Raw genomic sequence first — 24,155 nt, forward strand, 5'->3', positions numbered from 1 at the left:
CTTTACTAACACAAGAATGTATTACTTTGTGTTAAACCCAGAAGCAAATAGATAGAGTATATCATTTGTGTGTCCTGAACCTTTGTGGATATGATTTGAAAACATGTTTTCAGCTTGAATGAAGGATACAATTACTGCAGGAAGACATGAATTTGCATTAAAATACTGTTGGAAAAAGCAATAATGGTATGTATCCACAGAAGTCGGTGAAAGCAGACAGCTGAAGGGCCACATATAGTCACAGCCAGGTGTTAGACACACACACACACACACACAGTGTCAATAAAAATATTACATGATGGGGGCGAACCATTAGCCACACAAACACAAATACCTCAAAACAGCAAAGTTCATGTGAAATGATACATCAATATATGGCAAACCCCTCAAACATATATGAACCTTCTCTTTATTCATTTAATTTAACCAAAATATTGAGAGTACTGGTTAAATCTATTTTAAATGTTTAAAAATTAGTAAAATAAATAAATACAAATAAATAAATGTTTGTAGATTGAATTTGCTTAGGAATGTGTGTGATGGATAAAAGTAATTTTAAAATTAATCTTTTCACTTCTCAGTGGCTATATAACATATGTTCTTTCCTGTGAATCCCCTTAATTGCCAAGTCTTGGACTCAAAGCAGTATCAGCTGTAGAGATTTTTACATGGGGGGAACAAATCCTGTCAGGATCAGCCTGATATTATTTGTATCCCGCTGTAACTTTACTGTATAAAGAGCAAACATCTCCAAAATGTCAGGAGTAGTTAGTCATCACAACAAGTGTTTGTGAACTAAAAATTAAGAATGTGGGATACTGTTTGTCCGTGATTTGAACAGCCCAGCGCTGCTCCTGATGAAGGGAAAACCAATCCTGCAGGGAGACCTACCTCGGCACTTGTGCAGGTGAAACCAAAGGGCAGATTTGCTTCACCATATTTTCTAGTCTTTGGCTTAGAATGAAGTTGGTTTGGAAACATATTCAGCGATGCTTCATCTCCTGCTATGCGTTTCTGTAGGCGCCCCGTGCTAGCAGTGTCCAAGCGTTTTGTCGGTCCCCCCCCCCTTTTCATTCCGCCCCCCCTGCAATGGCTCTGCCCCCCCCCCCCCCCCAGGGGGCGGGCCCCACACTATGGGAAGCTCTGCTCTAAAATATGTGAAACATATGTCACATGTATCCCTCATGATATCAAGTCATCTTGAGTCACAAACAACATTCCTGTAAGAAGGTACGAGCCGCAATCAATTTTTGGTAGTGACTTTTATACAGCCTTTATTTACGCAGTTAAAAAAAATCTCGTTGACATTAAAAATGTATTTTTAAAGAATAATCTGGGCAAGAGGACAGCAGACATTGCAACAAATATAATAATAGTTCTGTAAACTTATTTAAAGTGGACAAAAAGGACCGGATTGGTTAAAATTTAAGTACAATAACATAGAGTTACAAAGATACTTGAAAAACAGGTAATTTATATATCTTATATATAACCCATTTGTAAACCCTGATTAGCGAAGTCCACCGAATACCAACATAAGTAAAGATATTACACATATAAAAAACACATGGAAACATATGACATCAGTTTTTGGCAGGCGATCGCTATAGGCAGAACTTTGTGCCATCAGAAACTGAACTTCTATCCATAGGATCACTTTTTGGCACAACACCGGGTTAATGCGTTTTATTTGTTGTACTGTCTCTTTAAGAGACCCGGAAATGATTTCCGGTGTGTGGTAACTGGTCGTGGGTTCCAGACAGCTTAACCTCCCCCCGGTAATGACATCCCATCCCGTGATTTTGGCTTTCCGGAGCAGTGTAAGGTGCTGGCGACACCGGGCTCTTCTCAGAGTTGCTCTGGAGGCCTCGGACGTCCGCTGCAGGCGCCGGTACTCTACACATATTCGCGGCGGTGTCTCCGGTATGGAGGAGATACTATCGAGGGTCGTTGCCCCTTTACCTTCCTACGAAACGAGGGACAAATCCCCGCCTCCACCCGAAACTAACAGCCTGGAGTTCATGTACTTCTACAAAAGTCTCGATAAGGAAGATAAACTGTGTTTCCTAACGAAGCTATCACAAGACTTCGGGGTGGACCACAAAAGTGTTTCGGAGCTCGCACTGAAGCTACTGGACACTCAATTACGGGACTTGGCTACCATTTTGCTAGCTGAAGACAGACTTCGGTACACCTTGACTCCCCGTTATAAACAGCTGTTCAGTCATATAAGCAGAGTCGAGGGGGGAGTGAAGTTTCTTGTGGATCTGCGAGCGGATGTGCTCGAAATAATCTCGTCCAAAGCTAGCGACAGCCCGCACATCAGGGTAATATTCGTTCACATTTCTACGGGTGCTCGCTTGCTTCGAGCTCAAGAAATACCTTTCGCGTTTATGTGTTTGACATTGCCAAGTAGAGACACTGCATGTGACATAACCTGACAGCATCCAACGGTAGCTACAGTATAGCCGCCTGCACACTGCAGCCTGTGCGCTGCCCCCCCCGGTTCATATTTCATCACGGGTTCAGTGCACCTTTGCCCCAGTTAACTCCCCCTTACTAACCATGTAATTAACGGGTCCCCTTTTTATCATTCTTAGTGTGTGATTGTTTAACATATTGATTAGACGGGGGCTTGTTTGGGACAAAAACACTGTCAAGCTCAATTTCAGAGCTTTCTTCAGACTTCTGCGTGTTCTGGATGGACAGCTCAGCTGATCAGAGCTGTCTTCCACTCTCGTGTTTAAAAAAGACTTTAAAATGTTTAATTCTATAGCTGAATAAGAACTTCTCTGCCGTAGCTACAAAGGGAAAGAACTGAATATTAATCAGGCATGTAATGAATATTTTGAATGCATCCTTTGAAGACAGTTAAAACGGACTTTAAAGAAAAGGCGGCGGAAAGAAACCCTTAAAGATCCCATTACACCGATCCCATGTTCTTCGCCCACTTATAATGGTACATTTATGGCAGCGCATTTAACCGTAAAGGCAGTCTCACAGGCCTCATCATTCAGGCTTCAATATAATCACACCTTTCAGTTCACACTAGGGTGTAACTGTGCTTATGCACGCTGTAAGTGGTAACAGTGGAATATTTTTAAGTGGGTTTGTCAGCGTGTAGTTCGTGCACTTAGTTTGAGAGTACAGATATAAACGCTGTAGAGGTATTCACATCTAAAGCCCCATATTTGATACTAATAGCAATAATAAAATTACCATAAGTGGTTTATTTCTGATATCTGTTCTGTCATTCAGTGTAATGTGCTAGAAAGTCTATCAACTGAACCTTAGTGCTATGTAAACAAATAAAGCAGTTTAGAGTATTTACATTGTCAGAGTAACATATTCTTCATGATTTTTCCACAGTTAAAACATCGGCTTTATCTTTTTCTTATTGTCTGGTCAGGTGTGGAAAAAGTAAAGATGGAGATTCTGATTACCAAGAAACTGAAACTAGAGAATGTTTGACATTTGTGATGACGTTTTTATTTCAAACTACAACAATAATTGTATTTAAACATAGAAAATATCAACTTGATCAAAGAGCTTACACATGCTGCTGAACTAAACATAACAGAAACATAAAAAAGGATTTTGTTAGTTACAAGTACTGGTAATTAAATACATGCATTGTTTATGTGGCAGTTCCTGCAACTGCAGTATGTTTACAGGATGACTTTTCTGTTGGTTTCATGTCAGCCTCAGACTCGGAGTTATAAATAACCCACTGGTGTTATGCAAGCATGCTATCATGCTCAAACTGCTTAAACCATGGATTTCATTTACAGGATTCCAAAGACAGAATGTCACATAAGTTTGTGCTCATTTTAAACTTGATGCCAGCAGCAGATTCCAAAACGTTGGGTCAGGCAAACGTCTTCAATGAAGAAAGATATTGTCTTGAAGTAAACCTGCATATATCATTCAGCAGTAATGGTATAGATGTAGACCAGTGCCTGCCTATTAGGGCTGCCACAAACGATTATTTTGATAGTCGACAGATCATGCATCCATTGGACGTACAGCTTATTGCACCAGCAGCATCTGCTCTTATATAACTATCATTAGCTTACAGCTTTAAGTGTTTAAGGTATGTGCTAACTAAAAATAAAGACAAGATGATAGTTTATTAAATTCTAATGAAAGCTAGCCCCCGGCTAGCTATCGAGCTAGTGGGTAACAGACGTCTCCGAAAACGTCGGAGCGCTTTTGAAAATATGTGGTGTCTTGATAAACTGAGCAGATATTTGAGGTTTACACAGCTACATTCTCGCCTGAAAATATGTTAAACGTTTATTTTGTGACCCAGAAAGAATAATAAGAGTAATATTAAAACTAACTAGCTGCCGCCATTGTTGGAAACTGAGCTGGGCCGCGCTATGAATTCTGGGACACAGCTTCTTCTTCTTCTTCGGGGTTTAACGGCAGCTGGCATCCTTGTACATGCAGTGCTGCCATCTTCTGTTTCAGTCCGTTATTACACTCTTAAATCCTGCTACTTATTCCTGCGTCTTTTGTGATCTTTCAAAGCTTCAAACGACTCGTCGACTATTAAATCAGTCGTCGACGATTTTGATAGTCGACTAATCGTGGCAGCCCTACTGCCATACTATATATATATATATATATATATATATATATATATATATATATACATACTATATATCATTCAGCAGTAATGGTATAGCTGTAGACCAGTGCCTGCCTATACAATCAGATGCTGATAAAAAGGTCAATTATGACGCCAAGAGAATGCATCATCCATGACTTTAAAATTTCAGACCGCAGGCATGCATTTAACTTTAGTCTGTGTTAAACAAGCTCGGGCACAGCGTTTTTCTTTCCTGAGTTTGAACTGTTTTTGTAGTCAGCCATCATAATTAATTGATAGTTTGCAACCCTATTTTTATTTGTTATGTTCAGGTTTTGTACCAAACATGATGAAATCCACAAATTCTTTGCAATTTTATGTTGAGAAAGGTTCTTCTAAAATAGCTGAATTGTTTGCCTGTGCAGTCATTCGCAAAGTGGTAAACCTCTCCACATTTTCACTTATGAAAGACGGTCTCTCCGGGACGCCTCTTTAATCCAATCATGTTCCAACAGGTGCTTTTCTTCCTTTAAGGTACAGCGTAGCAGTGCTCTCAACTCCAAGTCTTTGAAGGCGCACAGGGTGCTATTTTAAAGAAATCTAGATGGGAATGAAAGCACTGGCACTTTGTGAGTGTACTTCACTATATTTATTAAAGGGCTAAAAGACGGATGCCTTTAAGTAATAAGCCATCACGCTGAGGTACTTTCTTTTCTTCTACTTTTCTTTTTTTTATTAAGCATTGCACGTCTTTCCAGCCTTCATATAAGTTCCAACTTTTTCTTTTATAAGTTTGGTTTGCTGGCATCAAGCTCAGAATGAGCAAATCTTTCTCAGTCTCAACATTTGATGAAACCTCATTAACATCTGTTTAGTTTTGTGTTAAAAACACACATTTTTATTTATTTAGCTCATGAAAATGTTTCCCCCCTGATTCTCCAACATACTACATAAAAAGGAAGCTGCTGAGCTGTAAAATTCTTGTGCTGAAATATGTAGATCAAAATTAGAAAACCACAATCAAAAGCTACTATAGTTCAACTAAAATGTCTTTTCTGGTATCATAAGCAGCTATTTTATGAAAGCCTACTTTAGTCATCTTCAGCTTCTATGTTTTGCTTTGGAATAGGGATGCACCGATACCGATACGGTACTGTGAAATGTGCGACAAAGATTTACTTGGTGTAATCCTTACATTACTTTGGTCCTGTAGTGTCTTTGTCCTCTCATCTGTAGAGGAAAAATGATTTATGGTTTGTCATTGAATTTATATTTACAGAATGAAGACGATTAGGGATGCACCGATACCGATACTGGTATCGGTATTAATGAAATAAGTTGGTATCGGTTCATGGTATCGGTTAAGTTTTACGATACCGATACCGATACTGTTATCGGTATACCGATAACAGTATCGGTATCGGGGCCGATACTGTGGAATGTGCATGTACTCATACTCGTAAAAGTTAACCGATACCAACTTATTTCATTAATCAGAGGGTGGCTTGTCATTTCTGTTGTAGTTTTTTTAGATTGGCCACTAGGGGGGCAATTATTATTTTATTTATTATTTATTTTATACTTTTTTATATTTTATTATTTATTTAATAATAATTATTTTGTTTGTTTGTTTACAATATGGACACTCTGCAATAATTTAAAAGTTTATTTTATTTGCAAACCTAATTTGTATTTATTTTATTCCAAACAGAAGTGTTTATTTATTATTCTGAAAGCTCGAGACAATAGTTCAGTGATATTTTGTAAAATTACAATGTGGAGACTATAAAGTATGCATATGCAGAAAAACAAACAGAAAATTGGTCTGTAGCAGGTTTTACAGTTAGGTCACTGCAACAACATAAGACATACTAGACTGTGCTATTATTATCATTTTTATTATTATTATTAGGGATACACCGATACTGGTATCGGGTATCGATACTGGTATCGGGTATCGGGGCCGATACTGTAAAATGTGTGTGTACTCATACTCGTAAAAGTTAACCGATACCATGAACCGATACCAACTTATTTCATTAATCAGAGAGTGGCTTGTCATTTCTGTTGTAGTTTTTTAGATTGGCCACTAGGGGGACATCCTGCGCTAAACAGGCACAGGGTTAGACGAGTGAGACTGGCAGCTCCAGATAAAAAAGAGAAACTGGAGGCTGCTGTAGCTAGGCTAAACAAAATGTCAGCAGTGTGGAACAGCCAACTTTAACTCTTTGGAAAAATATTTGGAAAAGCGATGAAAAATGTCAAGAGAAAATCCACGGGCAGTTAAAATAACAGAGGCTCTGACTCATTTTATCGCTCTGGATGACCAGCCAATGCCGGTCGTGGAAAACATAGGATTGCATCGTCTTCTCAGCATACTCGAGCTGCGATATGAAATATAATAAACGAACAGAAGTGTTTATTTATTATTCTGAAAACTCGAGACAGTGCCAATAGTTCAGTGATATTTTGTAAAATTACAATGTGGAGACTCTGCAATAATTTAACAGAAGTGCTTATTTTTCACTTGAAATTTTTTTGTGGTCATTTTTATTAAGATTTTATTTTTTATCGGCAGGGAATATAATAAACCTGTCTTCCAATTAATTGTATTTGTGTGTGTGTGTGGTAGAAGTATCGTTTTTTGTACTCTGTATCGGCAAGTACTCAGATCCAAGTATCGGTATCGTATCGGTTTGAAAAAATTGGTATTGTTGCATCCCTACTTTGGAAAGCACTGAAAGTGCATATGCCTTTGACCTTGCAATCATGTGTTTTCATGTGTTAAGTGCTACTGGCAGATATGTTTTTTAAACACCCCGATTGCACCGTTCCTGCTCTAACGTGGTTCAGATGTGCTTAATCTCAATAACCCAGGACCACTGAGAGCCTGTGTAGCTTATAAAGGTCCAAGTTGCCAACAGAGTAGCGACTTCTTCTCAGCACTGGAAACGTTGGTCTTGTTGGTGCCTCGTAATCTTTGCTTGTTGTCACCGCCTGCATTGATTGAGCTAAAAAATGAGAAAGGTCACAGCCAACGTGAAGCTTTTAGTGCCTGCGTTGAAGGTATGTGCATACCAATCAGAATATGGTAATGACTGTAGAACTACAGTACAGCATAAAAGCCTTGGGTGCATTCACTTTTTAAATGTACCCAAGACCGAGTCGCCGTGGTTCTCTTTTATTTCGATTAGTCGGATTTGCATATTGACTTTTGATGTTCCCTCTCACCTTTTTGCTTCAGGCCCTTTCATTTGTGTTCACCCAAACTGCAACTGGAAGATGTTAGGACCAGTCATGGGAACAACAGCGTTACTTTTTTCAGTAACGAGTAATCTAACTAATTACTATTCCTATCGTTGCAACGCCGTTACCGTTACTAACAAGAAAATGTGGTCGCGTTACTATTTTTCAACAAGCAGATGGTTGAAGCTGTGTTCAGTTTACTGCACTTTATATCAGTTGCACAGAAGTAGCTGTAAGTAATCTGGACGCTGCAGCTTTAAGCAGCTGCGCGCTCCCGCGGGCGGCGATCACTTTCTGCCCGACGATCACTTTTTGGCAAAACACCTGGAGCTCAGGGGGCAAAACAATCACACAAGTGCTGCTGTTTGACTGAGGAAGAATAAAGTAGTCGTGGTAAACAATCACACGACCACTTAAAGACAAAGCAACAAGGTGATATATACCAGTTTATAATTGCGTTGATCGGCCACGTAAAGTCGTGATAAACAAGATATAAGCGTTTTTCCCTCAATAGTTTCGTCACGTTTACTGTCTAAGGACAGCGCAGCGAGACCTCTCTGCTTATCAGCAAAAAACAACAAAAACAAAACAAAAAACAGCCTGTTGGTGTTGGTAAAAAAATGCACCATGTCGACCAATCAAAAAATGATATGGAAACATGACATTTGGTTGTTTAGGAAGAGGCGGAAGATTTAGGAGTGAGAGAGAGAGAGAGAGTTTTGAGATGTGAGAGATTTGTGACGTTCAGCGTGTTTGGAGAGTTAATGTGTTGTCTTGTGTAGTTAGTGTGTAGTGTTGTGGATAGTTTTGTGTTGTGTGTCAGAACAATGAGGCGACTGCTGTCTCCAGGTAGAAACAGGAGTGACTCACCTGCTGCTGTCAGACCTGCAGGTATCAGCTGTGATGTTTCCTTTATAGTGGACAGAAATTATGTTTTTGGAGTGGCACAAATAATTTGTGGCATCTTATTGAAAAAGGGTAAAAGTTAAATGGCTGCAAATAACTTTGTCGTTTGCAAAACTTGTACATAGATTTTAAAATTGACCATTTATATTTGCATTTAAAGTTATGAAATATGATTCATTAAACATGTTTGTGGTTGTTACAGTAAAAAAAATCACCTTTTCTACTCGGATTTTATGTTTTTTGTCTGATTTTAGATCAATTGTGTTAGTACAGTTTGTCAAAATGAAAACATGACTGTAAATTCAGACACGTGAGGTTGTGCTGAAAAGGATGAGACCAAACAAGACAAAGGAAATCGTTTTTAAAGGTGAAATGTGGAGGGAAAATCAAACGTAGTTAAAAATGGCCAATTATACCCTGGAGCCCAGGGGGTTAAACGTTAACGTAATAGTTACTTTTCAAGTAATTAATTACTTTTAGAATATTATAACTCAGTTACTTTTTTGAAGAAGTAACTAGCAACTATAATTAATGACTTTTTCAAACTAACTTGCCCAACACTGGTTAGGACGTGTCAAGGATATCGTGTTAGTTGGCTCCCTGCATGTCAGCGGGACTATTTTTTCCCCTTCGACGCACAAGCTCACAAATGGCGCGCGCCCTACTGGAGCAAAGGTACTGGCAGGCTCTGACTGACCTTTGAAACACTTGGACAGTCAGTGGTCACCTGGCCTTGTGCAGGCAGCTCGTGCCGGCTCACCGTATAGTCACAAAATAACTCCAGCTTGAGAGGCTGCTCGTAGCAGAGGCCGTATCACCTTACAGCATCAGCGCCCAGCTGCATTGATACGGCTCCAAAAGTGTCGCTTCATTTTCTTTTTAATGGGTTGCAGGATTTTCTTTTTTACCCCTTCCCTTTCTTTCTGCCATCCCTCTCTCCCTCTCTCCTAACTCAAGGCCTTGAATGATGCACTCTTCCATTTCTAAAGACTCCATCTTCTGCTGGGTCAATGGAATACACATCCCAGTTTGACCTCTCTTTTGTGTGGGTGAAAATTGGCCGCCTGAGCCGGCGGCTGCTATTCCCTCGCGGCGCTGTTGATGTGCGTATCAGCTATCGTAGATTATTTCACTTCTGGCAGCTTGTGAAGTCTGAGGAACACATATATACTATGAAATAAGTCGAAATTGAAGTTTTGCTAAAATTTTATTTCAGGGTTACTTTTGATTTGCTCTTTGCTCAACAGAATCTTCTCGTCTGAAACTTCTCACCCGTACAGCTGAATAATGCAGCGCCTGATGCTTATATGTGGGAATGAATTTCAGATGCTGTTAGCTTTGGATTCGATCGCTGCTCGTGGAGAATTTCAGCCACTGGCTTTTACAGCGTGACTGTAGTTGTGCTTGTTTGCATTAGCTTTTATTATGATTGACAAGCTGGCATTAAAGTAAGCCTGAAGAGAAGCCATCCTATGAAACAGCCAATATAAGCTCTATTTATGTGCCTGAGTGTGTGCACCTTGTGAGCTTGTTTGTGTGTTTGCAAGAGATTTGCTTTAAATGAAGTCTGACCTTTGTTGGAGGACAGGCCTGCTTTCAAATGGCAAGTTGCTTATTGAAGTGGCCCCTTCGACGCTTATTGCAAGCTCGAACAAATCACTATTCATAATGTGAAAACATTCAAACTGTATACCGACACCCAAAGGAGCACACATCCAGGCACAGTGTCCAAGATGTGGCCATGAATTGTTCATCGCCACAGACAAACTTCAGCTGCTGCGCTGCTCTAGTCTGTGAGCTCCTAATAAAACAGGTCACGGGCTTGTAAAGCCTGTATTTATCCACTTCTTAATAGGAAAAGACAGTATTTTATTTTCCACTTACAACTTTTCACTGCAACAGTGAAATGACATTCAGTTAGTGCTTGCATTACTCAATATCGTGGATGCGGTGACCTTCTTTTTCTTGTACTATATTTACTCGACAGAGCAGCTGCTGAGCTGCTCACTGAAACAGAAAGAATGTGGCGAATGTTTCAATTATCAGCTGGATGTTGCTGTTACAGCTAAACGCTCACCTTTTTTTCCCACAGGACCTGAATGGTGCGCTGAAGAGCTTGCTGTCCGAGTGGTTCTCTGTAGGTCTGCTGCGACTCGAGAGAATCACCTGGCAGTCGCCCTGCGAGATCCTGCAGAAGATCAGCCAGTAAGGGCGTTACTGCGAGCCACGCAGTGTTGTTCCTCATCTTTAACTGTAGAATCGCATCGCAGGCTGTTTTTTCTTCTTCCCTGAAGCACATTAGACAGCACAGTTTTAAAAATTACTGTTTACTTAACCCCTCCTCAGTAACCATAGGGACAGCGGGCTTGTCCACGTGTTTAAATGAACTTCATGAGCATTTAAACGAGCATTAAAGTCGACTAGTTACGTTTACGTCGACTATCAAAATCGTCGACGACTAATTTAATAGTCGACGCGTCGTTTGAAGCTTTGTAAGATCCCCAAAGACACAGGAATAAGTAGTAGGATTTAAGAGTGTAATAACGGACTGAAACAGAAGATGGCAGCACTGCATGTACAAGGATGCCAGCTGCCGTTAAACCCCGAAGAAGAAGAAGCTGTGTCCCAGAATTCATAGCGCGGCCCAGCTCAGTTTCCAACAATGGCGGCAGCTAGTTAGTTTTAATATTACTCTTATTATTCTTTCTGGGTCACAAAATAAACGTTTAACATATTTTCAGGCGAGAATGTAGCTGTGTAAACCTCAAATATCTGCTCAGTTTATCAAGACACCACATATTTTCAAAAGCGCTCCGACGTTTTCGGAGACGTCTGTTAGCCACTAGCTCGATAGCTAGCCGGGGGCTAGGCTCACTAGAGCCGTGAGAACACCGGACTCCTGGAAAATGTTTTCAAACCCACCACCTTCTTTCGCTACTCAGGTTAAACATGATATATAAGTCACTTAGATAACTTTAAAATGTTATTGTTTATTTGTTCCTGAGTAAATCGGTTTGGCTGAGATTAAAGTTATAGTTTTTACACAGCTGAATAAACGTCAAGCAGACAGCTGATTATCAGAAGTGTTAGATGCTCGAGAATATACTCCGGTGTCCTGTTATATTTTAGATAGCAAGGAGTTTATTAAACTTCACCGAAACAATCTACAAATTTCATTAAAATTTAATAAACTATCATCTTGTCTTTATTTTTAGTTAGCACATACCTTAAACACTTAAAGCTGTAAGCTAATGATAGTTATATAAGAGCAGATGCTGCTGGTCCAATGGATGATGATCTGATTAGTCGACTAATCGCAAAAATAATCGGTGACTAGTCGACTATCAAAATAATCATTTGTGGCAGCTCTAGTAAAAACACACACATGCACCTGCTTGCACACACTAGTTTGAAGTACTTGTTGGGAGAAGGTGCTACAGCTGTTTAATGTATTTAAAGCAGTCCGACTAGCTGTGCATTTCTCTCTTTTATCTTTACCTAAAAATTCAGCTACAGGTTTTGGAAATGATTAGTAGAATATAACTGTAGCTTTACTCCAGGCTCTAGGGGGAGTCATTTCACTTCCTATTCCCACTGTACAGAAATCAGGTGCACTTTAGAAGGAGGGTAAACAAGGTAGCAGGTGAGACAGTCGACAAAATATTGCAGTGAAATTAGCTGAATGGGCAACATAGTTTATATAATCTAATATAAATAGGAGCCCTATTAAGCGCTCCATGTGAAGCTATTGCTATAAAGATCTTTCACAGAAGCCAGTTTGATGTAAAAGTTTGCAAACATAAATGTTAGTAATCACGTTAATTAAGGCTTTGTAACGCCTGTATTTAGCTTTATATTAATTTGGCTATTTTATGTTAGAATAGCAGAAAAAGAAGGTCTTTTGCAAACCGTTGCAAGTGAAAACGTAATATTTGAAATTGAGTAACACAACACTTTTATCTTTGAATGAAAAATGGGGGAAAATGTCATTCAAAGCTAACTGGCTCGACGCAGCTAATCAGACCCACTTGTGGTTCTTTGAGCCGCCCGCATGAGACGCCGCTTTTGTCTGAAGGATGCTGCAAAAAGGACGCTGAGTTTTTTTTAAGCTGCTGTGATTATTTAAGCTGGAGGCGTGTAACTAATAACATATCGGTAACCAAGGGCTTTGGAGTTAACCATGAGCCTGCCTTCTCCCAGGTATGAGGCAGTGCACCCTGTAAGAAACTGGACCGACCTGAAGCGCAGAGTGGGACCGTACCGACGCTGCTACGCCTTCACCCATGCTGCCATGCCGGGAGAGCCCTTGGTTGTGCTCCACGTGGCTCTGACTGAAGACATCTCTGATAACATACAGGTTAGACTCAGTAGCTGGAGGCTGCTGTAACGGTTTGTGTTACAGACAGTTACACGTCTGGGTTTTACCGTGTCGGTCCTCCTGTCACGTGACCAGTATGAGGCTTGTAACTGCACATCCCTGTTTAAACAAAGCTTTATGCTCAGCAGTCGCTTCCTTTTGTTTTTGTGCAAGCTAAAGGCAGCTTTCACAACACTGAAATCCAAGAATATTTCACAGTGTGCAATGATTTCCACAGTTCTGCCCCAGCGGCTCAAATAGTTGTAGTGAAACTTGCCCTGACAGCAGCTCAGCAGCTAAGAACACTGAAAATGGGTTTACAGCTGCATGAGTAGTGCAGGATTTGTCTTCCTTACTGCAGCCTAAAGAAAAAATGATCTTCTGTCTTTCTTTTTTCTCAGAGTATTGTTCGTGAGTTTGCCACCCTGGACTCAGACGAAGACGTGAATAAGATCAATTCAGCTGTCTTCTACTCCATCTCTTCAACACAAGCTGGCCTGCAAGGGGTGGAACTGGGCAATGTCCTCATCAAGAGGGTGGTGCGTGAATTGCAGGTAAGCAAATGTGGGCTGCAGGTGCTTATATACAACAAACAATCACATTTTCACATTTGTAGACTGACAGAGTTTATCTTGGCTCAGTTGCAGCTACTAGAACTTGAATTGTCTTTGAGGATATGATCGAATTATTCTGAAATGCCTCAGTGTTCCCGTTGATGGGATGAGAGCAAAACATTTTTGGTTAATTCTGCTAATTAAAATGCCGGCAGCTGTTTAAAATACGATGACATTCCAGATAAGTGTCAATGAAAGAGATGCAGCAAGGTTAAGTAAACACGTGTTATCTAAATATAACCAGGATGTAGCGAAGCATCCTCAACCTTTCCATTACAGCTAGATAATAACGCCTTATCGTGAACGCACACATGACACAGAGCTCCTCCCTTCCTTCAGGTGTTGTCCAGGTGACCTACTTTCTTACATTTACATCCTTTTTTTATTCTGAATCATAAATCTCCCACTTGCAATAGCGCCTGAATGCATGTACACATAAACAGAGAAGTACTCAGCTGACAGGCAGCACTAACATCTCATCCATCCCTCTCAATAAGCACAGAAGAGCTCTTTGTGTTGGACCACTCGAGCTCGCACTTGTTAAACGATTGGAACGCTGAATGGAAGATCAAAAGCTTCTCTCATCAACAGCTGGGAAATAGCTTTTCATAGCGTATCCTCATAAAAAAAGAAAATCAGGTTTAAAGTGTTTTCATTTTATTTATCCATACAAAGTGACTGTTTTGATGTCTGCAAGTGGTTTGCTTATTGTCATTGTTATTAATGGAAGCGTGCGGTTGAGTGAGCAGCGCAGATGCGGTTTCGTGTTTTCTGCGTCGGCGGTAAGGCTTTGGGTGTCGCACGCCACCGAATGTTATATTGCATTGTTTTGTAGAAGCCTTAAAGATGTGGATTCTGCATTCGTGAAGGCGTGTAAGAGTTTTTCAGCTTTACAGAAACGAGACCTTAATAAAGTAAAGAAACAAAAGAAACAGGAACTGGAACAAAATAAATAATGGTACATCACAGACTTGTGCTGTTATAGCTCTTCCAGCCTCCTAATGCAGATTTCTGTCTCCTTTCTATCTGCAAAGAGAAAGTAGCTTAACAGTTGTGAGACACCTGTCTCTGTCCTCTCATCTCCTCTTCACCACTTTTCCTGCTGCTATTAGTTATAAATGTCTACCTGGAAGTGCTGGTCTATTTGCACGCATGCATACGAGCAGATATGCAGGCCTTCAGGTCAGGAGGTGGTTTTTTGGTCTTCACAGGGTTGTGCACACGAAAGTTGATTAGCAAAATGAAACTGCTTACTGACCTTCTACTGTAATATACGGGAGCTGAGATGGTGGCTGTGTGGGGGCTTTTTTGACTCAGCACTAGGGCTGCCACGATTACGTCGACTATCAAAATTGTCGACGACTGATTTAATAGTCGACACGTCGTTTGAAGCTTTGTAAGATCACAAAAGACGCAGGAATAAGTAGTAGGATTTAAGAGTGTAATAACGGACTGAAACAGAAGATGGCAGCACTGCATGTACAAGGATGCCAGCTGCCGTTAAACCCCAAAGAAGAAGAAGAAGCTGTGTCCCAGAATTCATAGCGCAGCCCAGCTCAGTTTCCAACAATGGCGGCAGCTAGTTAGTTTTAATATTACTCTTATTATTCTTTCTGGGTCACAAAATAAACGTTTAACATATTTTCAGGCGAGAATGTAGCTGTGTAAACCTCAAATATCTGCTCAGTTTATCAAGACACCACATATTTTCAAAAGCGCTCAGACGTTTTCGGAGACGTCTGTTACCCACTAGCTCGATAGCTAGCCGGGGGCTAGGCTAACTAGAGCCGTGAGAACACCGGACTCCCGCTAATCGTTTTCAAACCCACCGCCGTCTTTCGCTACTCAGGTTAAACATGATATATAAGTCACTTAGATAACTTAAAAATGTTATTGTTTGGCTTTTTTTAGTATTTTATTTGTTCCTGAGTAAATCGGTTTGGCTGAGATTAAAGTTATAGTTTTCACACAGCTGAATAAACGTCAAGCAGACAGCTGATTATCAGAAGTGTGAGATGCTCCAGAATTTACTCCGGTGTCCTGTTATATTTTAGATAGCAAGGAGTTTATTAAACTTCACCGAAACAATCTGCAAATTTCATTAAAATTTAATAAACTATCATCTTGTCTTTATTTTTAGTTAGCACATACCTTAAACACTTAAAGCTGTAAGCTAATGATAGTTATATAAGAGCAGATGCTGCTGGTGCAATAAGCTGTATGTTTTATGTCCAATGGATGATGATCTGATTAGTCGACTAATCGCAAAAATAATCGGTGACTAGTCGACTATCAAAATAATCGTTTGTGGCAGCCCTACTCAGCACCCACCCTGGCAGTCGGATACAGTCCCTCCTCTTGGAGGAAAAATCTAAACTTGACACGCTGAAGGATGTCCAGCCACCGTGGCAGAAGTGAAAGTGGTCTGAACGGGACTCACACTAAGCAATCTTAAACATCTTGAGCTTTGGAATCGTTCCAGAGCAACGAAGCGACGTTGAAGAAGAGAGCTGGCAGTTTAAATGAGGAAATAACTGCTTGTATGTTTGTAGCAGTGAACGACTATAGACGTATACATCTTTGCCTGCCTGTATACTCTATTAGACATACTGAACAATAACAGATCAAACATTATTAGAAAGAACAGGTGGAAGTTAGCAGGTGGGTGTGAACTGTAGACAGATCTGGGTTGTTGTTGGATGAGGGTGTAGCCATCATTAGCACAGTGTCACTGTAACTAGTTATCTCATAACAGCAGGTAGGGTTGTTATATAACGATATATATAAAAACGTTTATCATTTGTTTCGTGGTGTCACAAAATAAACTGTTTACGGTAATATTTTTTTATCGTTTTGATGGTCACTGTAGTTTTTATTAATTTCTTAAAGTTCTCTCTTTCTCTTATATTTAATATAACAAGCGCCTGTTTTTATGCGTTGTCGTTAGCAACAACGACGGTAACAGCATCGCGTATCCGCTTGTTTATTTTCCACTTAAACCTTTCACAATAAAGCTCAAGATCCTGTTGAGACTTTTCAAAATAAACTGAATCACATGAACGAGTATGCAGAGTGTTTACGGATGAGAAGCAAAAAAAGGGCTAAAAAATAAACCGTAGACTGAAACGTTAGAACAGGCCTTTCCCCGCAGCACGCCGCAGCACGCCGTGTAATAAATCCTCACAAAGAAAACGCCGGCCGTTACAACTTATGTCTAAAAATATATCGTTTCATCCATCCATCCTTCCGCTTATCCTTTTCAGGGTCGCGGGGGACACAATTGGCTAATTATGCTATTTATCTTGCTGTTTAATAATGTATACAGCAAGAATTATAATTAACTAAGTAAAATGTAATATCAAACATACATACTGCCCTCCTGAGCTAACGTAAGCTTTTATCTCTAGCTGTCTTTAGCTTTAGGGATTTTATTTATCATCGTGATAATATCAACTGCTTCATATACCAAATACTTTATAAACTAAGTCTCTACGAAATGTATTTAAAAAGTGATTTGAAAGAAGCACAGATTCAGCACTCCTTATCTCCTCAGGCAGGTCATGAAAAAGCTGAGTAGCCCTGGTGGCAAAAGCACGGCTGGATTTAAGCCGCTGCCTTAAAACAGCCAGAAAAGCTCCAACTGAGGAGCTGGAAGCTGCAGACGGGCTCTTATGGGGTTAATATTTCTGCCACGTAGCTCGGGGCCAGACCTAGATGTGTTTTAGAAGTGCAAAGCAAAATCTCCAAATGAATTCTGAAAACTTACGGAGAGCCAGCGGAGAGAAGAAGAAGGGTGAGGGTTTGTCCTAAAACTCGGATCTTTACCTGGTGTATTGAAATTTTTGCTTCATGGCAGAAAAGAGGGAGAAAAACCATAAACGTGTGTTTGCACTGGTTTCATCTGCACGTGGTTCCTGGACCAGAGTCATGTTTCCAACATGCTGTAAAAGGCTTTAACATAGAATCAGGGAGGCAGAATGTATTCTTCTGTTGGCTTCAAGAAATCTTCTGGACAGTTTTCCATGAATGGGAATCCCGACGAGTGACTGCAGTGCTTTCCTTCAAAGCCAGCTGTGGCAGAGGTTTCTCAGCTTGGCTTCTTTAGCGTTTGTAAAGGTGAGCAGAGGAGCAGCGTAGCACAGAGGGAGCACTCTGATGATTGATAGATGACAGAGGGGAAAAGAAAAGGTCACCGTGGTGATTTAAGGTAAAGAGGACGCCCTGCTTGTCTTTGTAGATTGGACCCCGGAGCATAGTTCTGGCACCGCTCCATCTTTTCTTCTATATTCTATCCTGCCAGTTTCTTTTTCCTCCTTTCTTCCTGTTTCGGGGTTCCTTCCTGTTCTGTAAACACTGCCCACTCCTGACAGGCTGTAGTTAAAAGTAGAGGTTAGAATAAGGAAGTGCAAAGAAGTACAAAGGCAGCAGGTGAGCGAGAAGGTTGGCTTTTAGTGTAAAAGGGGCCGAAGGGGTCGAGATCAAGGGGGGAATAGAAACAATGTTGCAGAACAAGGCACACAGACGGCGACGCGTCCCTCCAGGGTTCGTCTGACGCTTTCGTCGGCAGCCTTTCACTCCTCTGCCACATTTGCTCCGTCACTTATCAACCTAGACGCCGAAGCATGAAAATGGGAGGGGTGGGGGAGTGTTTTTGTGAAAGTAGAGAGGTAGTGGGGTGGAAGAGGACTCGTGAGATGGGTGAGTGGGTGGGTGACTGGTTCGCGCGTGGGCAGACAACAGGAGGCAGAGACAGGCGGGGGCGGCTGTTGAAAGAAAAGGACAGGTATTAAAGGTGCAAGGGACAGAGGAGGTGGATGGAATAAGAGGGAGGTAAGGACAGAGAGGGTCATCCATCTCCATCAGGAGGGCAGCATCATGAAGCAGAGGAGCTGAAGGCCCGAGCAGCTGCCCGGGAACAAACATTTCTTTTGGTGTTTTGATGCTGAGGTGAGTGTTCGTCTCCTTTTTGCACTGCTGTAAAACTGGCGACCTTTACATCCTAGTAAAGATAAGATCTGTGCTGCCTCGTGCGTGGTCTCTGTTTCCTCATTCTTTGCATCACCAGTTGATCTTTTTTCTTCTTTCCGCCTGTTTGGAAAGGTTGAGGCTATTTCAAGGCTTTTACTGCATTAATGCACATGATTGTACAAACTGTAAAAACAGGCCTTTTTGAATGAATGAAATTCGACTGGATGTAAATAGGTCATGGGTATAACTCTGCCTCTCTTCTGCCTTCCAGAGCGAGTTCCCCGTCATGGCCCAGTTCTCCAGCCTGTCACCCATTCCCGGCTTCTCCGCTTGGCTTCAAGGCCTGCTCAGCCAGTGCAGGAAGGAGGGCCGTGCATTCGATCTGCTCTCTGAGGAAGAGTGGAAGGAGATACAACACGCCACCGATTCCACCCCGAGCGTGGATTCCCTTCGCAAGCTCCTCAGCTCTAACGAGTGGATGCGTTCAGAGAGACTGTGCGGCGTCCTGGAGCCCGTCCTGATGCGTCTGTGCGCCTGGTACCTGTACGGGGAGAAGCGGCGCGGCTACGCTCTCAATCCGGTGGCTAACTTCCACCTGCAAAACGGCGCTACAATGTGGCGGCTCAACTGGCGTGCCGACACCAGCCCCAGGGGTGTGGCCAACTCCTGCGGCATCATGGTGAACTATCGTTACTTCCTGAACGAGACGTCGAAAAACAGCGCGCGCTACCTTCAGAATAAGGTCATCGCAGCGTCAGATCAGGTGCTCGGCTTCGTGTCCCAGTTTCAGAAGGCCAGCAAACTGTGATTAAGCGGCGGCGACACGCCCACCCGTTCTGCTGTTCTGCTGTTTCGATCGATTATATATTTGTGAGAATTTCTTGGCGTGTTTAATAAATGTTCATAAAGCAGCAGCTCCAGAAGAACCGCTGAGCGGATGTTGGTCGATATTATGTTTCCAATTGAAACGAGAGCGTTTCTCACGTGACGTAACGCTCGCCATCTGCTGTTTGCCTCATTAGATTTCTGGCCGAAGCTGTTTGATATTGTGTAAGTGATTCCCAGGACAGACTGCAGCTAATGAAGCACGAGGCATCCATCACTGCTGTAACATGTTGTTGGATAAGAGTCTGTGTAAAGTGCGAGCAGCGAGGGAGCGCAGCTACTGGAATAAATGATGTTTGGATTCTTTCATTTGGCTGAACTGTCGTGTTGCAAATATGTCAGAGGATGAGGTAGAAGTAGTTCTTCCTGCGCTCGGGTTTATCTACACCTGCTGCTTATTCCCACTAAAGCTCCGTACACAACGACATGAAATCACAGACTGGAAATATTAGTTCATATTAAATAACACTAAAAAAATTAGATTTGTTTTGCGCGTTTGTTACAACTGCTTATATTTTCCAGTTGACTGTGCTCGCTTTAACCCAGTGGGCTGGACCCTCCTGGTAGCTCCATTCAGGTGAGTTTTGGGGATAATTTAGCCTACACACACACACACACACACACACACAATTACATATGACCAGCGTCTCCGGAGAACCATCGCCGATGTTCTAAGTGCTCTGTACAGGTGCCAAGCAGGGCTCGTATCAGCCCACACCCCATTGTTGTGAAATAATATATCACAGTAAGTTGACTGTGAAATTACATTTTATCTCTCCAAGGAGCCAAACTTTCTTTTCATTTTTTCACACTCTTCCTCCTCCAGCCCCCTCCCCACCCTTTCCTCTCTTTGTGCCGCTCTGTGTCCTAGAAACTAATGGAGTGAGAAATAAAGTTAAAGTAAATGGCTAGATTGATGGTGTTCGGTTGTGGGGGGGATGAGGAAGCATAAAAAGGACAGTTGTTTAAGGCATGCCCTTGAGACACAGTGTCTCTGGAGGTATTTGTGGCAGTAGGAGACGCAGACGTCTCTGTGTACAGATGTGCGTGAGGATTAGGGATGGGTACCGGTATCCGGTGCCATGATGGCACCGGTTCTGACATAAACGGTAGTAACCAGACCGAAAAGCAGCGCACATTTCGGTGCTTTATTTTTCCTGAGCTGTGATACACTTTGAATTCTAGCCAATCATTTTACGTTTCCGAGGATAGTAGGCGGGTCCAGGTACGTACGTTCTTTTAGAGCAGAGCTACAGATTAAAAACGCCCAAGGCGAAGCGGTCAAAGTCTGGCTGTACTTCACAGCAAAAGATGCAAACTCAGCAGCTGCAACAAGTGCTTTAAGCTGATACTGTGATACTGTCAAAGGAGGTAACACCTCAAATCTGATGAAACACCTGGCGACGCATAGCGTTTTTTTAAAAGCCGAGAAATGCGCCGTATTTGATAGCTTGCTGCGAGACCTCACACCGAGCACATCTACTGCGGGTGTGGTGCCTGTTATCGACCCGGAGTTAGCAACATCCCCCAAAAACCCGAAGAGGAGAGTCCTGGCCCCTAGCCCTGCCAGTGTAGCAGAAATGATGAGGATGATGATGCAGCAGCAGCCGTTCTTCTCTGCGTGAGTAGCTTAATGTTGTTGGTGTGTAATTTACGTTGAGTAGGCTAACCACGTTATTACATTAATGCATGTAAGGTGAACTAGCAAACACCATCATAGCTACATGCAGCTGTCTTCTTGTCTGATGGCAGATACTCCCTTCACCCTGGACAAAAAGGCTAAAATGACCAAAGAAAAAGTGGGAAACAGTTAAACATGAGAGGTTTTTGGACAAAGTTTGTGTTTTTTCCATTGTTTAAGCACTGCTTCCAGCCAAGAGTGATACCATATATGCCCCATAGCTGCAGAAAAGGCTAACATTGTTATCTTTTTACAAAAAAACAGCTGAACATGAGAGGTTTTTGTACCAATTTTGTGTTCTCCATTCTTTAAGCACCGTTTAAGCACCGTTTAAGCACCGGCACCGTTTCAAAAGTACCGGTTTGGCACTGGTATCGGATAAAACCTAAACGATACCCATCCCTAGTGAGGACACAGCACCATCCCTCTGTCTCCCAATAGAGGAAATAGTGATTGTTGCCATGGAAACAACAGCAACATACTCCACACCTGACACTGGAAGGGTTTTTTTTGAGTCACCTTTGCCCAGGAGCGGCCAACGGCACCGTGCACAGAGCAGTCCAAGTCCACTAGCTTTTAATTATGAACTGCTTTATAAATGATGTCTTACAGTAATGACTTCTTAAAAGTAGTCAGTCAGGTATTTCCCCTTGGAGTAAGAAGACAAATCGCTCACGTGGCGAGCAGCTACAGCTCTACAACCTGATTTGCGCGCACGCCGGGTTGCCTCTAAATGAAACGATACAAACCTCGTCAGTGGAGGATGTTTAGAGGACGAGTCGGTTCACGCTGCGAGTCTGTCTGAAGGCTCCTAATTGAAGAGGAGACGAGACGGTGGGCTTAAAACAACAGCTAATAGATATCACAGTAAAGCCCTGAAAGCGTATTACTTGCATTAAGATAATTATTTTTGTTTTACACGTTTTTTGACAGCGTATGTTTAATTATGCAAATGGGGCCTCGCAACTGTAAGTGTGGACTAATCTGCATGCTTTACCCGAGCAGATCCTGGGAGAGGACTGCATCAGAATGAATGAAAACTCTGCTTTCAGATTGTTGATATTAGAGGTTTTACACAAAGGATTCTGGGTATACTTTCTTTTAAGGTTAACAGGTTGTGCTTGCACTGGGATTATGAGGCTTTCACCATACTTTTCAACCACTCAAAGCGCGTTTAGCCATTCCCACAGATGTCTTTTGGTGTCTTTACGTGCAGGCTGGAGGATCCCAGGATCAAACGAGTGACCTTCTGATAAGCAGAGACTCTCGCTCCTGGGTAAAGCTACAGCCTTACTCCAAAAACCCCAAACTGTAGGTAACAACCAGCAAAAAAATAATCAATGTTTTGCAAAAGTGCCAGGTTCTTGGGAATAAAATGTTCTATAAATGAAGCTATGAACAACATAAGCACACTCAGTCTGTAAAAACAGAATAAAAATGTAAAAATTGGTTGATGTAACTCCACCGAAGTGAAGATTCATCAAACAAAGCGTCTCTTTAGACAAAGTGCTGGAACAAAATGTCCAGCAAAGTGTTTATTTTGAAAAATTTCTTTCTGCTCCTGTTCCATGTTGTGGAGGCGGTGTTCCAAAATCCCCACAAAAAACATTTTGTCTCTCAGTGTTTGACCTCAAAGTTAACTAAAGATTCGACTTTTCTTGTGCTCGCTTGTTTAGTTCTTGTGCGGCGGTCAAAATAAGTCAAATTAAACGCGATTTATTAAACACGTCATTGCAACAAAGTCAGAGAACGATGATGATGATGACGGGGTGAAGATCTGGCAGTAAAATTCCAGGTTGGAACTTTTTGAAGCCAAATGTAGCTCCGAGTATTCAGGTCACTGATGTGTGCTCACACCAGTCTTGATATTTGTCTAATCAGATTGCAGTTTTGTCACATTTCCAGCCCTGCGCATGTTGATAATGGATTCACAGCCAAGTTCAATATTGCGCTGCTCCGCTGTCTGACACATCTTACAGCCAACACCCCCCCCCTCCCAAAAAAAAGCAGCAGAGAACCTAATTACAATTGATTACAAAACTGTCTGCTGTGGAAAGTCATGCCTCATCTAAAAATAATTCAGTAATTCAGAAGCTCTTTTATTTTTTCATCCCTAGATGTGAAGTGTGCGTGCGTGTGCGTGTTCCTCGTTCGGAGGAAATTGCCTTACAAATGAAGCGAATCCATTTTTTACACATCGCACTGACCAGTAAAGTCCGAGAGTGGCGGCTGTGGTATTTTCACGTTTTAATTCATTCTGATAAGGTCTGAGATTTAAAAGCCTTTTGTCCTTCTCTGTACAGGGAGTTAAAAGGGGCAGCAGAGGAAATAAGTGCTGGGGCGTAGCACTTTTAAACTCTGATATGTTGCACTTTATTATAAATACATTAGAAAGCGTAAAACTAAGCAGCAGCTTATGATTTTGAAAGGGTGTTAATCAGCATCTCCAAAACATCATCAAAACACTCGCTCCTCCTCGAATGCTCTCATGTCGTTTCTTTTCACTGGAGTGCTCGATTAATTAAATGTTATGGACTATAGAGTGTAAACACTGGCGCGCAGCACAAACAAATCCATTCCAACTTGGTGCGGTCCAATATTTGATGTGCTCGCTGTGCCACAGTGGAAAACACACAAAAATGCCAAGTAAGATTCAATCCACCGGTGACACCCTCAAAGGTAATTACAGCAGAGAAAATGCAAAAGTCATTATTTTTTGAAACACAAACACGATGAAATTCGTTTAACCTTCCGCTCGGGCAGCCATTATGTTCCCGGGAACCACTGAAATTTTGGTCCAAATAGGGATGCACCGATACCGATACTGGTATCGGTATCGGGTACCGATATCGATACCCGATACCGATACCAGTATCGATACCGATACCGATACCGATACTGGTA

The 24,155-nt window shown here is 41.7% G+C and overlaps 1 protein-coding gene across 1 annotated transcript; it reads left to right on the forward strand.

Annotated features, from left to right (window-relative positions):
* The first annotated feature begins 1,699 nt into the window (after nucleotides 1-1,699).
* On the forward strand, nucleotides 1,700-19,877 carry mlycd (malonyl-CoA decarboxylase). The gene is made up of 5 exons (XM_085165501.1): nucleotides 1,700-2,327; nucleotides 10,839-10,951; nucleotides 12,947-13,103; nucleotides 13,505-13,657; nucleotides 18,957-19,877. Exons 1-5 carry the CDS (start codon nucleotides 1,782-1,784, stop codon nucleotides 19,491-19,493), a joined length of 1,506 nt encoding a protein of 501 aa, XP_085021627.1. The 5' UTR covers nucleotides 1,700-1,781; the 3' UTR covers nucleotides 19,494-19,877.
* Nucleotides 19,878-24,155: the final 4,278 nt, after the last annotated feature.

The sequence above is a fragment of the Neolamprologus multifasciatus genome, chromosome 7, assembly GCF_963576455.1.
Source record: "Neolamprologus multifasciatus chromosome 7, fNeoMul1.2, whole genome shotgun sequence".
In the NCBI taxonomy this organism is placed as follows: domain Eukaryota; kingdom Metazoa; phylum Chordata; class Actinopteri; order Cichliformes; family Cichlidae; genus Neolamprologus; species Neolamprologus multifasciatus.